This window comes from Loxodonta africana, chromosome 7, assembly GCF_030014295.1.
Source record: "Loxodonta africana isolate mLoxAfr1 chromosome 7, mLoxAfr1.hap2, whole genome shotgun sequence".
Taxonomy (NCBI): Eukaryota; Metazoa; Chordata; class Mammalia; order Proboscidea; family Elephantidae; genus Loxodonta; species Loxodonta africana.
Window position 1 is genome coordinate 113,430,981 of NC_087348.1, and position 16,573 is coordinate 113,447,553.

Sequence of the window (16,573 nt, forward strand, 5' to 3'; positions counted from 1 at the left end):
GAGAGAGAGACGAGACGGGGGCCAGGCCAGACCACGTAGGACATGGTAAGGAGAATAAGACAATGATGACCTCCTGATAACAGGCATACCAAAAATGAGGAAGTACTGAGCAGGGTCTTAGTTCCTCTGAGGAAGTCACGTGGGGAGGGGAAGGATATTCTAAGAAAGATGAATTTCCTGGGTGTGGAATGTATTCATCGGAATCATGCTCTTTACAGACCGACATGGTGATGATCCTAACCCATTTTGTGTTAATTCTGAGAACGAAGCAATGCTAAGAATTCCTGCAAGCTCCACTTCTTATGTATTCATTTCTTTCTTCCTTTAGAAAGGAATAGACAAGGAATTTTACCTCCTGTTCACAGTCTTTGATGAGAATCTGAGCTGGTATCTTGATGAAAACATTCAGAAGTTTATCTGGCATCATTTCAGTGTTGACAAAGAGGACAAAGAGTTTGTGAAATCCAACCGAATGCATGGTATGAAAAACTACCCTCCTCTAAAAGAAAGACTTAATTGCATGTGAAGTGAAAATATTTGGGAAATGTTACAAATATCTTAAATTTTGTTTCTTGGGTATTTATTCTTGATCGTGAGTAGTAAGTTACTTCACGGCTTCAGCTTCACAAGGTATGGTGAAACGTCCCTATCTCCCAGAGATACTGTGAAGCTTAACTAATATTTCTAATACACTTTTTCAGTCTGAGATGAAGCAACATAAAGTTTGAGCTTGCAAAGATCACATTACATCGAAATGTAGAAAATGGACAAAATACCCTTCCTTGGGTTCACATTAACATCATTAAGTCTGGTAACACTCGGTGATAATTGGAGATAATCATTATGGAGCAATATATCTCTTATCAAGTAGTATGGGTGACTGCCTGAAGTGGTAATTTGTGAAATACTAGCCACTCCGATCCCAGGTCTTTACTTGGGAGGAATTACTTAATTCTTGCTCCCTGTCTTGTATCAGTTGTTGCAATAGCAAACCACCTTGTCAATGGTGGTGACTAACTCAGAAAAATTATGACTGGAAACAACCTGATGTATTCCTGATTGATTCTTAGATTTAGTACTGATAAGTAGACTATATTCATAATTTTAGTATATTTTCGTTATTCATGATAGTTTTTGGTGTCCATTTTAAATCCACCACTCGCCTGTCATTTTGTCGTACTGTGGGGGCTTATGTGTTGCTGAGATGCTGGAAGCTATGCCACCGGTATTTCAAATACCAGCAGGGTCACCCATGGTGGACAGGTTTCAGTGGAGCTTCCAGACTGAGACATACTAGGAAGAAGGACCTGGCGATCCACTTCTAAAAAAATTGGCCAGTGAAAACCTCATGAATAGCAGCAGAACACTGTCTGGTATATAGTGCTAGAAGATGAGCCCCTCAGATTGGAAGGTACTCAGAATACCACTGGGGAAGATCTGCCTCCTCAACATAGAGTCGATGGATTGACACAGTGGCTACGACAATGGGCCCAAACACAACAATGTTTCTGAGGATGGCTCAAGACCAGGCAGTGTTTTGTTCTGTTGGTCATAGGGTCCCTATGAGTTGGAACTGACTAAACAGGACCTAACAGTAATAAAAACAATTTTAAATGGACTCGCTGTGTATCTTTTCCCCAGTACCATTTACTATCTGATAACAAGGATCTTCTGTAAATAGTTTACGCAATTGCACTCTCCCCATATACCCCACATACACCCCTATCTTTCACCAAGATGATGTGTTTTCAGTATGTGAGCATAATTAAAGTAGGCCCTGTTTTTCCTTTCACTTAGCTATTAATGGCTATATGTATGGCAACCAGCCAGGCCTAACCATGTGCAAAAAGGATCGAGTCTCCTGGCATATGATTGGAATGGGCACCGATACCGACATGCATGGAGTTTATTTCCAAGGGAACACCATCCACCTCCAAGGGACTCACCGTGACACCCTGGCCCTATTCCCCCACACCTCCGCAACGGTATTTATGCAGCCAGACCGTGCAGGTAAGCTTGGGGGGTCCTGCACAGGTGACCAAACTCCTACCTTGGGATACAACCTCTTAGAGTTCTCCCCCAGAAAAAATTGGTAGGATTTGGGCAGTTCAGACAGGTGTGGAAAGAGATATCATCTTGATTAAAATCAGAGCATTCTAACGATTTCACTTGAAATACATAGTGTAAAGGACAGAAGAGAAACATCTACAATAACATACACAGAGCAGAATGGGAGGCTTCTAACTGCCTTGCCACACAAATCCTTAGAGGATGCCCTTGATTTATATCTGTGAACAGTTCAGTTCCAAGGAAGAGGATATTCTCTGTTTGAGCACCACCATCATTCTAGTTGCTGTTTTGAAGCATCTCCCAAGTATGGACAGCCCAGTGGGTGCTTGCAGGTTATGGATGTGACCTGGTCTCTCTTCTCTAGAAATGGATAGTGGACTCTTTTTGAGTCATTCGGGGGCTTCGGAATTCTCTCCTTTCATACTGCTGGGCACCCTTGGTTTTCCCGGAGGGCAAGCTGCACTGGGACTGGAGTCCATGGAGGGCCCAGTAAAGTACTACCTGGTCCCTTCTATTAGAGACAACCAGGGTATTTTAAATAAAACCTACAGAGCATCGCATGGCAGAATATGCCGAGTACTGCATGAAAGACAAGGAGAGCAAGAGCCATGACGATGGTTTCCCAGTCTTAACGAGAGACCAACCTGCTTACCCAAGAGTCTTTCGCTAATGGACGTTCTACTTTGTTGCTTCAAACTGGAACTGCAGTTTAGGTACTTTTCAGCCTTGTCACTGAAGAATTCAAGGCTTGAGCTTCAAAATCTTTACCTAAGAATTGGCTGAGCGTGAGAGCTCTGTAATGGGTGCCTTGCAAGCTGCCTTAGTGTTCAGTCCATCTACATCAGTATAATTGATCAATTATGAATCACCCAAAACAGACGATGCCCTGAGCACAATGTTGGTTTTTTTTTTTTTTTTTAAATACATTTCTTAAGCTCAAAGAGGGAAGGGAAGTGGAAAACAGCGAAATAGTTTTAATCCTTAGAAATGGGCACTAAACACTAGACCCACCATAAAAAAAGCTGGCTGAAATAATTTTAGAGATTTGGCCACTTATTTGAGTGCCTTGGTCATTACTCATGTACTCTGAAGAGTTTCATGATAATGTTTTCTGGTTTACCTTTGGTGGTGAGCATAAATCTGTGGGTGCTTACAAACTTGGTGATTTCACCAATTCCTGCCCCTTATCTCTAAAGCACAGAGAGTACCCCAAAAGTAGGTAGAGTAGATTGAAGGGTACAACTCAAACATATCCTCTTTGTTCTCAGAGAAGGTAACTCCTCAGCTATTGAAGAAACATGGTGGATACATACGTAATGGACTCCCTGGTAAAATAGTATTTGTAGAGGGAACCCTTTCCAAGTCTGCCTTCAGCAGAGTCCTCTGTGGTTTCACAGGACCCTTCCTTCTGAGGGTCCCTGTCAGTGCCTGGGAGCGCTTGGGCACCCACTCTGTCAACAGTTGTTACTCGTTCTGAAGGGGAAACTTGGCAATGTTTAGACGGCACAGTAACATGTGAAGTGATAGAGAAGCTACCTCTGTACTTTGTGGTTGGTTAATGAGAGGTGTACTGATCCCCCACCTGTGAGAACAATCTAGTAGGGTAACCACTCACTGTTGAGTTGACTCCGGCTCATGGTGACCCCATGTATGTCCGAGTAGAATTTGCATCTTGGGGTTTTCAATGGCTGGTTTTTTGGACATAGATCACCAGGCCTTTCTTCGCAAGAGCCTCTGGGTAGACTCTAATCTTAATCTTTTAGGTATCGGACAAACGTATTAATCATATGCACCGCTCAGGGACTCCCTACTAGAGGAACAGTAGCCTTATTGATTCAATAATTTCATTGAGAGTTAACACCTGCCAATAATTTTGTTTTGTATGATTCAATGGTGAATTCAGTTAGGATATATCTACCTGATGCCAATGCATTCAGTTAAAATTTACATAATTCGCAGTCAGACTTGAGGGTTGGTAATATGTAGACAAATCTACTAGCTGGTTGGTTTCTTTTCTTTTTTCATCTGGCATAAGGTAGGTCCACCACTGGGAATAAGAGCATCTTTTGCTCAAAAGCTTAATGAAGTAATACATTTGGCTTTAAAAATAATAAGACCTTACATGTGTGTTGTACTTTAAAATTTATGAAATCCTTTAGGGAAAGATATACGACTTCAGAAATGGTGGCCTTATTTGAACTCTGTCTAGAATATTAATCTTCCCGGTAATAAGTTCCTTTTTAAACTAGGCTGGGCTAAGATAGTCATGTGTATCAGTGATTTTACAAGAATGACTATCTTACAATAGGTGTGTCTAACTGGAAAGTCTCAGAAAAGATATAGGTAGATAGACAGACAGATAGATAGATAGATGGAGTGATAAAAATACATAGAACAAAACATTTGCCAATTCAATCTTTACATGTATTATCCAGTAACATTGATTTCATTTATCATATTGTGTAACCATTACCATTGTCTTTTTACGAATTATTCCAGCACCATTAACAGAAACTCAGTTCCACCTAAGTAATGACTCTTCCCCCTTCCCCCTCCTTCCCATCCCTGGTAACCACTAATAAGCTTTGGTCTCTGTCATGGATTGAATTATGTCCATCCAAAAATGTGTATATCAACTTGGTTAGGCCATGATTCCCAGTATTCTGTGGTTGTCCTCCATTTTGTGATTGTAAGTTTATGTTAAAGAGGATTAGGGTGAAATTGTAACACCCTTACCAAGTCACATCCTTGATCCAATGTAAAGGGAGTTTCCCTGGGGTGTGGCCTGTACCACCTTTTATCTCTCAAGAGATAAAAGGAAAGGGAAGCAAGCAGAGAGTTGGGAACCTCGTACCACCAAGAAAGCAGTGCCATACCACCAAGAAAGCAGTGCCAAGAGCAGAGGGTGTCCTTTGGACCTGAGGTTCCTGCGCTGAGATGCTCCCAGACCAAGGGAAGACTGATGCATCACAAGGACCTTCCTCCAGAGCTGACAGAGAGCGAAAGCCTTACCCTGGAGCTGACACCCTGAATTCGGATTTCTAGTCTACTGGACTGTGAGAGAACAAACTTCTCTTTGTTAAAGCCATCCTGTTGTGGTATTTCTGTTATAGCAGCACTAGATAACTAAGACAGTCTCCTATACCAGTTGTCATCGAGTCAATTCCTTCTCATTGTGACCCTATGGGACAGAGTAGAACTGCCCCATAGGTTTTCTAAGGCTGTAATCTTTATGGAAGCAGACTGCCACATCTTTTCCCATGGAGCAGCTGGTGGGTTTGAATCATCAACCTTTTGGTTAGCAGCCAAGCGCTTAGCCACTGTGCCACCAGGGCTCTTTTGGTCTCTATGCATTTGCCTGTTTCATGCAAGTGGGATCATACAGTATTATGCCCTTTGGTGAGAGAAGTCATTTCTCATTAACAACATTTTGAAATTTATTTTTCCATTACAAATGAATTTCAGAATGTATTTTATTTTTTTGGAAGAACGTTCAAAGTAATTTCTTCCTTTTGGGGTCTGATTAAAAAATACTATAAAATTGTTATTAAAAAAAAATCTACCTTACTGGTTATTTATTTTGGAATGAAGCATATAGGTTTGCCAAAAACAACTCAAAAAGCATCGAGCCCTGCACAATGCCAGGCCGCTTCTCTTTCAGGCATTTTCAGAGTGGTGTGTTCCACCATGCACCACTTGATGAGAGGCATGCATCAGATCTATGAGGTCAAGAGCTGTGACAACAAGGACCCTTCTGAGCAGCCGTACAGGATGCTAAGAACCTTTTACATCGCTGCTGAAGAGGTAGAATGGGATTATGCCCCTAACAAAAACTGGGAGTTCGAAAAGCAGCACGAGGACGCAAGAGGGGAAAGGTACCACAGGCGAAGCCGCCAAGTCTCTTGGGTGGGATTGGATATATTCTGTAGGCATTTAGCAAACGTGGAAACCTCAAAATGCCCTGGTGTGGTCTGCACAATTCCGGCAGGCAGATTTCTACTTATTAGCACCCAAAGTTAGGGAAGCTGCCCATCTCTATACCGGAAAGGGAGTCTGAAGTCATTTTTAGGGCATTCCCCTGTAGGCCCTGGATACTTTCTCCTGTGGTGGCTGAGTGTACTGCGTGGCTATCTGATGAATGTGCCTGTGAGTGAATGCATAGTGTGAAAAGGTCCAGGGAAAGGTGGGTCTCACAGTGAGTGTGGGACTGGGAGACAAAAGGGTTCAGAGGGAGACAAGGATTATGAACAGACCTGGGATGAGAGGATGGGCTACTGGAGGCCGAAGACCTTGAGGAAGGGGAACTGAGGATGAGATACAGGCCTCATCCAGATGGGGTGGAGGGGGACAACCAAGGAGGAGTAGGACGCCATTGACTTGGGAGAGACCCCCAAGCTGGGTTAGGAAGAGCGGCCCTCTCTACTAGGCCCTGTACCCAGAAAGTTTGCAAGATTGAGCCTTCCTTGAAAGTGCTGTCAGGCAGTACTACATGCCGGCAGAATCAGGGCAATGTTCAAGTCACAAGTGCTTTTGTGAGCATTGGTCCCCTACCTGCTCTAAGCCTGAGACTACTGGGCAACCAAGGCCCCCAGGTTAGGGTAAAGTTAAACTAAGGAGGAAGAAGGGAATAGAGACATCTGTCAGACACAGACCTAAAGACCCTCTCCCCAGAAGTTAGTACCCCCAGTTACAACAACTGGCTGCCTAGGAATTATTGGCAGATGAGGAAACTCGGGTGCAGAGAGTTAAAGTCCAGCTAGTCAGTGGCAGAGTTGTAATTGAACGTGGATCTTTTGGACAACAAGCCCGTGCTTTTTACCACACTAATACCACACTGGAAACCCTGGTGGCGTAGGGGTTAAGAGCTATGGCTGCTAACCAAAAGGTTGGCAGTTGGAATCCACCAGGCGCTCCTTGGAAACAATATGGGGCAGTTCTACTCTGCCCTATAGGGTCATTATGAGTCAGAATCCACTCAATGGCAACTGGTTCAGTTTTTTTTTTTTTTTTTTATTTAATACCACATTGCATTCCTGCACCAGGTTCTTGTTTGTTCTTTATTCCTTCCTCCTCTTCCAGCCTTCCCCTCCCCTATACTTCTCTGCAACTCGCCTGTTCCCACCTTATACTAATCCTCTATGGCTATGCCACACACAAACTCTTCTACGTAGCCACAAAATGATCCTTATACTAACACTCTTGTTTTCTTTCTTGCTGGTTTGAGAGTTCAGACTCTGGAAAAGACAGTATAACAGTGCCACCTTATGGATAAACAACAGCAACAAAAAAATACATACTTTTCATTTTGAAAAGATTTACCTCCAATACCACCACCATTTGCCGTCAAGTCGATTCCAACTCGTGGCAACCTCAGGTGTGTCAGAGTAGAACTGTGCTCCACGGAGTTTTCAATGGCTGATTTTTTTCAGAGGCACCTCTGGGTGAATTTGAATACTAACCTTTTGGTTAGCAACTGAGTGCATTAAACATGTGCACCACCCAGAGATTCCCAGGACAGGATGATTTAAAATTCATTCGATTATTCACTAAGCCATTTGTTAAACCAGACACCCCTCTCCTGCCAAACTATTGCTTGCTGGCATAAAGCGAGTATGGTGGAAAATTGATACTCATTTGGCCTTTTTTAAAATGATTATTTCATTTAAAAAAATGAAAGAGCTGTTATAACTGAAAAAATTATCGCATAATGTTGCGGTGTGTACAATATTAGTCCACGGATACTAGTGTGTAAGAAACGTAGCCTTAATTAGTTCCTTGAAACTCAGTTTGTGTTTTAGGCCTCATCCCTCGGGGCTGGCAGGAAACTCTAGCTTCAGTCTTCTGGGACACTTTCTCCTGGTGACAGAGAGAAGCAGATGGTGCCGGAAGAAGAAATGGGGGTGGGGGGGCATGGAATGTGCTGCAGTCCCCATCTGCCCCTCATCACTCTGAATATTGCCTCAAAATAAAAAGTGTGAAACCAGGCAAGTTCACATGTACAAGGTAGAACACATTCTTATAGATAAAAACTTAGTGCAGAGTTGAAATTCCAGGTCTCCCAATGGCATGTTTGCAGAACCTCAGTATATCGGAGCCCAGGGATAAATGCCTGCTCTGTAGCCCCGCTGCTATGCCTCTGCCTTCTCCCCAAGGCCATGGCATGGCAGTGCATCTGGTTTTCAAGCCACCTAAAAAAAAATTTTTTTTTCCTCAGCACGGGTTATCCCTGAGAATTATTGTCCTGGTCAGTACGGACCCTCTGCCCCACCTTTGGGACCTAGAAATATTCTCTAAGACTTCCTACAAACACACAGGGAAGCCTCAGGGTCTCAGAGGCAACACAGAGGTCCGTCCACACAGGGCCAGGCAGGACTTTGTACAATGGGATGGAATTTGAAAACAAAAATTAAGTTGCTGTAGAAAAATAAAGATGTATTCCTAGTTGCAGCCTGATGTTCCTATAATTTAACCACCCTGGATTCATGATAATAACCACCACCTACTGAGCGCCCAGTGTGCACCAGGCATTTTGCTAGGGGTTTTACAATCCTTATCTGATATGAGGCCCTGGAGTGGTGCAAATGGTTTGCGGTGCTGTGGAAGAAAGGCCTGGCAATCTGCTTCCCTAAAGATTATAGCCAAGAAAACCCTATGGAGCACAGTTATACCCTGTTACACATAAGGTCACTATGAGTCGGAATCGACTCAACAGCAATTGGTTTTTTTTTTTTTTTTTAATCTGTCGTGACCATCCCAACATATGTGACTGATTCAATCAGCTTGTGCCCAGTGTCTCACATGGCATCCTAGGGAGATGATTTAAAGCAAGTGCTTATAGAATGCTAATACGTGGCTGACAGAGGGCTTTGCAGAAATTACTCATTCAGTTCTCATGGCGGTCCTGTGTGGTAGGTGCATTTTCATCACCGTGTTCAGCAGAGGAGGAAAGCTGGAAGACTGTAGAGCATGGCTCCAGGGTCTGTGTTACTAGTACTCCTGGAAAATAAAAGCAGAAGGAAACCTCTCTTCCCTGGAAACCATACAGTCTAGGGTAGAAGGCATATGCACGTTTTATGTGCTAGCCATTGTGCAAAGTGGTCCGTGGGGAAGGCATTAGAACAAGTATATTCAATGTGGTGAGCACTATGACAGGGAATGCACAGGGCAGCAGAAGTTGCATACAGCTATGTCTGGGGGAAGAGCAGGGAGAGGTAGGAGGTCAGGAAAGAGGGTGGGGAGAGGTAGGTGGTCAGGGAAGGCTTTGCAGAGGAAGTAGTCTTTAAGCTGAGACAGGAAGCGTAGGCCAGTTGAAGAGGAGGGAAGAGCATTCTGGGCAAGGGAACAGCATCTGTGAAGGACTGAAGGTGAGGGAGAGCACATGGTATTCAAGAGAGCCAAAGTTTAGAATGATCCGAATGTACTGTGTGCAGGAGACCAGTGGTGAGAAATGAGGGTAGAGAGATCAGCAGAGGCAGATAATGAAGGGGCTTTAGACCCAAAGTTAGGAGTTTGGCTGTGGGAAGCCATAAAGGGGCTTTCCATAAGGACCAACTTGATTGAATACTTAGGATCACTCTGCCTGCAGCATGGAGAATAGATGGAAGGGAAGAGTATAGGTGGAAGGGAAGATGGTTAGGAACAATTCCAGGTAATACAGGTAAGTGATGTAGGTGGCTGAGATTAGAGGGCAGGCAGTTTAATGGAGGGAAATGGAAGGAAAGTAAGACATTATACTTAGGAGATAAAATTGATGAGACTTGGAGACAGATTAAATATCCGTGTTCATATATCTATGCGTGTTTGTACCTAGGTCTGTGCACAATGCACAACTCACAGGCTTTCTTGAACACTTTCAGAGTGGGAAGGTAACAAGGTACAGAATGGTACACGTGAAATCTGGAGGACTTCAGGTGATGAAGGGTGTCTGCGTGTGTGTGTGTGTGTGCGCGCACATGTTGGTGAGGTTAGTTAGTCCCAAGAGGAGAAGCACAATCTCACGGGACCCTTTAGGGTCTATAACTAAGGCTGGCTCCATTCAGCACCCAGCAGGGGTTTTAGAGCAGGAATTCCGAAGGGTGGGTCCTGAGCCGAGCTGGGCTGCCCACATCAGAATCCCGCCAGAGAATCTTTAAAATGCAGCCTCCTGACCCCACTCCCGGAGAGTCTGGTGCAAAAAGTTCAGCACCCCAGCGAGATCCTGATCACAGCTAGGTTTGGGAAGCTCTGGAAAGTGAAAGCTCTCTGGAGTACCCCCGAATCATTCAGCACGCTTCCAGCTTTTGTACCTTCTAACTAATTTCTCATGTTTCCAATTTGCAGACATGGAGATATATTTATGAACCACACTGAAAACTGGATTGGCTCTCAGTACAAGAAGGTGGTTTACAGGGAATATACCAATGGAGAATTTGTGGAGATCAGAGCCCGGTCGCCGCGAGAGCAGCACTTAGAGCTCCTGGGTATGGCACAGATTTCAGCCGCCTGCACACCCACACACATGTCCTGTTAGAATTAGGCCTGAGAAGGGGCGGGAGGAACCAAGTAGCTTGGGTGCATTCACCCCAGTGAGACATCTTTCTGCTCTTCATTACCTGGGAGCATGCTGTGTGTTCAGCTCTTATTAAGCACCAGTTGCCAGTGGGTGGGTTCTGACTCATGGCGACCCCATGTTTGTCAGAGCAGAAATGCACTCCATAAGGCTGTCAATGGCTGTTGTTTTTTTTTTTTTTTTGAAAACTCATAACCTTTTATTTTTTTGATTAGTTTTTATTGTGCTTTAAGTGATAGTTTACAAATCAAGTCAGTCTCTCATACAAAAATTTATATACACCTTGCTATATACTTCAAAAAAATTTTTCTTTTTTTTTCGTATACTTCTAATTGCTCTCCCTCTAATGAGGCAGCACACTCCTTCCCCCCACTCTCTATTTTTTGCGTCCATTCGGCCAGCTTCTGGACCCCTCTGCCCTCTCAACTCCCCTCCAGACAGGAGATAATGGCTGATTTTTTTAGAAGTAGGTATCTAGGGCTTTCTTCCGAGGTGCCTCTGGGTGGCCCCGAACCTCCAAACTTTTGGTTAGCAGCTGAGCATATTAACCATGTGCACCACCCAGGGACTTCTCAGACCAAATAAGAGTCATAATTAAGACTACCAGGTTGTGTAGAGACAGGAATCAATATCATCAAAGCAGCCTAACTCGTATCTGTTATTCTCAAGGTCCTTTCCCAGCATTCAATAGCTAATCCCCACATATCTCAGCTGAGCCAAGAAATTTTAATTTGAAACACTTTGATGCCTCAGAATGGCAGGCAGAGTGTCTGGATAATTTCTTCTAGGTCCTGAATGACCCATGCACACTGCCATGGCAACATGCTATAAAAATAATTATGAAGAAAGAGAAACTCCTTACATGAGAGGGATGCCAAGGGCCAGAGGCCTGGCTTCAGTTCTGGAGGCCCCAACTCATGGCCTTCTCAGAACCTGCGGGACCTGTCTACATACAGCCTGTGGGTTGTCTGATGCCCTGAGCTGCCTTACCTGGGACCAGATAAACCTCTTCCTGTTTTCCATCTTCACTTTTCTTCACCTGGGAAGCATCAGACCTTTATGAAGATACTATCTTAAGGCAGAGGGCTAATCTAGATGACTTTTTGAAACTCTTTCCCACTTTTAAATGCACAAGGTAGCATATAAACTTTATGACTTTACACAGTGCTTCTTAATATTAAAATAAAGCACCTGACTCTTACTTGATAAATTACTTAATGCCGCATCCACCCTCCCCCAAATCTCTACTGCCTGTTAACGCTGGCCCCCGAGCTTGTTTGTCTCAGCAAATGAGGCAGACCAAATGGGAACATTCATTCACACTGGAGCCGTGTGCGTGCATGTGTGTGTCTGTGCGCGTGTGTGCATGCATGTCTGTGTCTGTGTGTGTGCGTGTGTGTGAGTGTCATCAGAGCTCTGAAGGGCTGAGCTGCTCCTGTAAGACCCCTGGTCTGGGTCTGCTCAGTAAAATGACACAGACAGAATGTCTTCATCAGAGGCAAGCCCAACAGCTCTAGACCCGAGGAAGCGTGAGACCTATCCATTCATTTTCAGCAGCTCAGGGAGAGACTGGGCTTGTGAAGTTGTTCACAGGGCACGACACAGGCACATCTTGGTTCTTACTGTTCCCCACAACCTATCATCCTGTAAATCAGAAGGCATTCACTCCTACTGGAACAGTTTAACTGATGGTGAATATATAATCATTTTAATATACGCACACTCATGCATCTATCTGTAACTCTACCCAAATTTACTGTTAGAATCATGAATAGAATTTTCTTTTCTTGCTTCATCATTTAAAAAATGAGTACTTTTCCAAAACTTCATGATTGATGCTAAATATTTTCTTCCAAAGATTATAATGTTATTGTTGTTAGTTGCCATTGATTCAATTCTGACTCGGGGCACAGTTAAGCGCTCAACTACCGGCTGAAACCGAACCAGAAGCACCTACAAAGACAGGCCTGGCAATCTATTTCCAAAAAATCAGTCATTGAAAACCCTACGCAGCAGTTCTACTCTGACACACATGGGGTCACCATGAATCGGGTTTGACTTGATGGCAACTGGGATGAATGTAGAATACAACAAATGCCTAAGAGAGAAACGTAAGGATTAGGTCTGATGATGTCCTTCCAAAATGAGTCTTTACCGTCCTTTCTGTTAGTGGTATCCAATGAAGACCATCATGAGAATGAAGCTCTGTCAGCGTGGGGCTTGTGGCTGGGCATGGAATTCCACAGACACGTGTGCACGGGCCCTCCCCTGCCCCAAGGGTACATGCAGCCTGGTTGCTTCTAACAGAAACGCAAACATGTGAGAAGCCACTGAAGAACGCATGCATCCTCAAGGTGTCCAAATACTGAGAAACAGTGTTATGCATGAATTGAAATCACTGTATTAACCATAAACCAACACAGAAATAGTTTTTATTTCACACTTTCAAATCCCTTTCGTACACACTATTTCAATGGACCTTCATTATTATTATATCTATTTACAAGATAACGAGCCATTTCAGACTTACCAAAGGTTACACACAGGAGGATTACAAATGAAAGTTGCCACGTCTGTGGATATGGCTTTGCCTGGAGATTTTTCTCAGCAGTGGTAAAAATTTAAGCACTTATGGAAGACTTACTGTGTTTCAATGCCCTGAATTAAACACATTACATACATTACCTTATTTATTCCTACTAAACCCATTTTACAGATGAGGAAATTGAGACTCAGACAGTGTATGTGACTTCCCAAGGCCCCTGTAATAAGTGAAAGAGGCAGGATGTGAACCAGATGGTCCAGCTGCCAACCTCTACATGACATTAAATACTACATAGTATTGCCCTCTACAGGAAGTTCACTGAAGAAGAAGATAACCTTTATTTTATTTTGTGAAGTACATTTACATTACATAATGTTTGAGAAGAACGGTGATAACGCACACGGACCTGTGTTTTGCCTCTAGGCCCAATGATTCATGCAGAGGTGGGTGACTCCGTCCTGATTGTATTTAAGAACAAAGCCAACCGGCCCTACTCTATCTCAGCCCACGGTGTGGAGGACATGGATAGTGGGAAGCGATTCCAAGTGCCCATCACAAAACCAGGTAAGGTACACCAGAGGCCTGCTCTATTCCTGATAAGGACACCAGACTCAACTTTTCTGATCTCTGAGATGCCTTGGAGAGTTTATTGTAATGTCCATGTCAAAGCTGACACCTAGTCACTCCCAATATGAGATGACCATTCATCCAATGGCCAAGTGTTTATGGCATTCGAAAGCTGTGTTAGGGACCTCAGATGGTAGTGAGACAAAACAATAAAAAAAAAAAATTACATAACAATAGCTAACATATTGAATGTTAGCCTTGTGCCATGTGCTGTGCTTTACATTAAAAAAAAAAATCTCAGTTATCCTTATAACCACCAAGCGAAGAATACACTAACATATTTAATCAAATCTGACACCATTGACAATAATAACTCGCTGCTGTCGAATTGATTCCGACTCATAATGACCCCATGTTTGAAGAGTAGAGCTGCTCCATAGGATTTTCTTGACTGTAATCTTTATAGAAGCAGATTGCCAGGGCTTTCTTCCATGGAGATGCTGGGTGGGTTTGAACTGTCAACCTTTAGGTTAGTACTTGAGTGGAAACCGCTTATACCATCCAGGGACCTTTTGATTTTATATATGTATACACACACACACACACACACAATATATATTGATTATAATATATGCCATTATTTTGTCTGATACTAAAAAAAGAAAAATATGCTGCCAATTAAATCTTGATATACTACTGATAGAAAGATATATTCTGATTTCAGATATATTAAAATGTGAAAAAGTGTGCATTCTATAATTGATGAAATATGGTATTGTTAGATCCATTTAACAGATGACTACATTCGGGCAGAGATGGGTAAATAACTTACTTCTCACTAGGTCATCCACCCCCAAACTTCCTAGGTCAGTTTGTCTTACTGTGGTGGCTTGCATATTATTATGATACTGGAAGCTATGCCAGTGGTATTTAAAATACCAGCAGGGTCATCCATAATGGACAGGTTTCAGTGGAGCTTCCAGACTAAGACAGACTAGGAAGAAAGGCATGACGATCTACTTCCAAGAATTAGCCAGTGGAAACCCTAAGTATCACAACAGAATATTATTCAGTATAATGCTGGAAGATAAGCCCCCTAAGTTGGAAGGCACTCAAAATACACAGTGGCCACAACAGTGGAATTGAACATACCAAGCATCACGAAGATGGTGCAGGGCCAGGCAATGTTTCATTCTGTTGTACGTAGAGTCATCATGAGTCAGACCTGACTCAACAACAACTAATAACAATACATCAGCTCATATGTTAGTTATGGTGGAACCCAAGTTTGTTTTGACTCCAGAACCTGAGTTCTTAACTATTCATTCCCCTCAAGAAGTTTAAAACATAACATTTGCACAGTTGAGGTGTGGCTGTAATAAATGTCAGGAACCACTGTGGCCTCCAGTTATGAAACTGATAACAATTATAGGTATAATTACAAGGGAGTTATATTTCATTTTATCTCTTATGTATACAATAGCATTTTGATAGTTACTACTATAGTAATTACAGTAAAGGTCCTGTAAGCTTAAAGAATTTAAAGATCCATAAAAGGAAGAGAAGAAAACAGTCTAACGCATCACTAGAAAAAGTTAGCAAGGTACCTGCACAAGGGTAGCTTCAGGGAAGGAAAATCTTCGCTGAACACTTTTCTAACTTCTCACACCACCCTTTGCCCCTGTATCAGAAGTCTATGCTGTTTCAAGAAAACTCTCAGGAACATCCAAATGGCCATTTATAGGGAAATAATTAGGTAAAAAAAAATTGGAATATCCTTACAATGGAATGTTATTCAGCCATTAAATGATATATAAGAAGGTTTCATGATAGGTCAAAGACTCACGGTATCAAGTTAAACAAAATACAAGTGGAGAAGATAAAGCTAGAAGGGAAATAAGCCAAATTGTTGATACTGGTTTTATCTTTGGGTGGTATTTTGGGTGGCATTTAGGGCGATACTCTTTTGTACTTCACATTTTTCATACTTTCTAGATTTTCTATAATGGCTGTGTCTTGCTTTGATGGAAAAGAAAATGGTTTTTAAAAACTGGGTTAAAAGAGAGAAAAAGCTGTTAAATAACGTTAATCATTTGTGATGGCTGGAAAGCAACTCCAGAAGGGGATGAAAGGTGCCACCAGTCAGGGATCAGTGGGGGCTCTGGTAGGGCTGTGGGCACGCTGGGGTGACCTCACTCACAGGCTGCTGTGCCCTGATGGTGAGGTTTGGCAAGGGACACATCCCCTCAGTGTTGACTGGCCCTCTGAGAGCCCTTGATTGGAGGGCCGTGTGGAAAGGGAAGAATTCGAATGGACTAGAATGTGGCTAAGAAGCATTTTTTCTTTCTAGTACCCAGGGGTTCTTGACAAGGCTGCAAGGTTTGGAAATGCCCAGGGATTGAGGTTAGGAGCAAGAAACTAACTTTGGATAGGAGGTCCAAGCAAGTCGAAGAAGAAAGGTTATGTGGGCATGTATAAGGACAGCAAACTCGAGTCACAGTTGCCCCCATCAATTATCTTCTTTTTTGTATTAAATCACTCAACAAACGTTTGCTGAGTATCTTCTTTACCTTCATAATTGTGTTTGCTGCTGGGGTATTCAATGGATTGCCCAACTTCAAAAACACTACCCCTGTACCAAAAAAAACCAAAAACGAAACCCGTTGCTGATGAGTTCATTCCGACTCATAGCGACCCTATAGGACAGAGTAGAACTGCCCTATATGGTTTCCAAGGAGTGCCTGGTGGATGTGAACTGTCGACCTTTCGGTTAGCAGCCATAGCTCTTAACCACTACACTACCAGGGTTTCCACCCCTGTACCTTTACATAAAATATCCAGAG

General features: G+C 43.0%; 1 protein-coding gene across 1 annotated transcript in view; it reads left to right on the forward strand.

The window, feature by feature from the left end:
• The window catches only part of HEPHL1 (hephaestin like 1), a 109,657-nt gene that overhangs the window by 69,454 nt on the left and 23,630 nt on the right, over positions 1–16,573 (forward strand). The window contains exons 10-14 of the mRNA XM_064288828.1: positions 329–479; positions 1,798–2,010; positions 5,732–5,945; positions 10,390–10,529; positions 13,587–13,727. Coding sequence (XP_064144898.1) covers positions 329–479; positions 1,798–2,010; positions 5,732–5,945; positions 10,390–10,529; positions 13,587–13,727 — 859 coding nt within the window. The remainder of the gene's footprint in view (positions 1–328; positions 480–1,797; positions 2,011–5,731; positions 5,946–10,389; positions 10,530–13,586; positions 13,728–16,573) is intronic.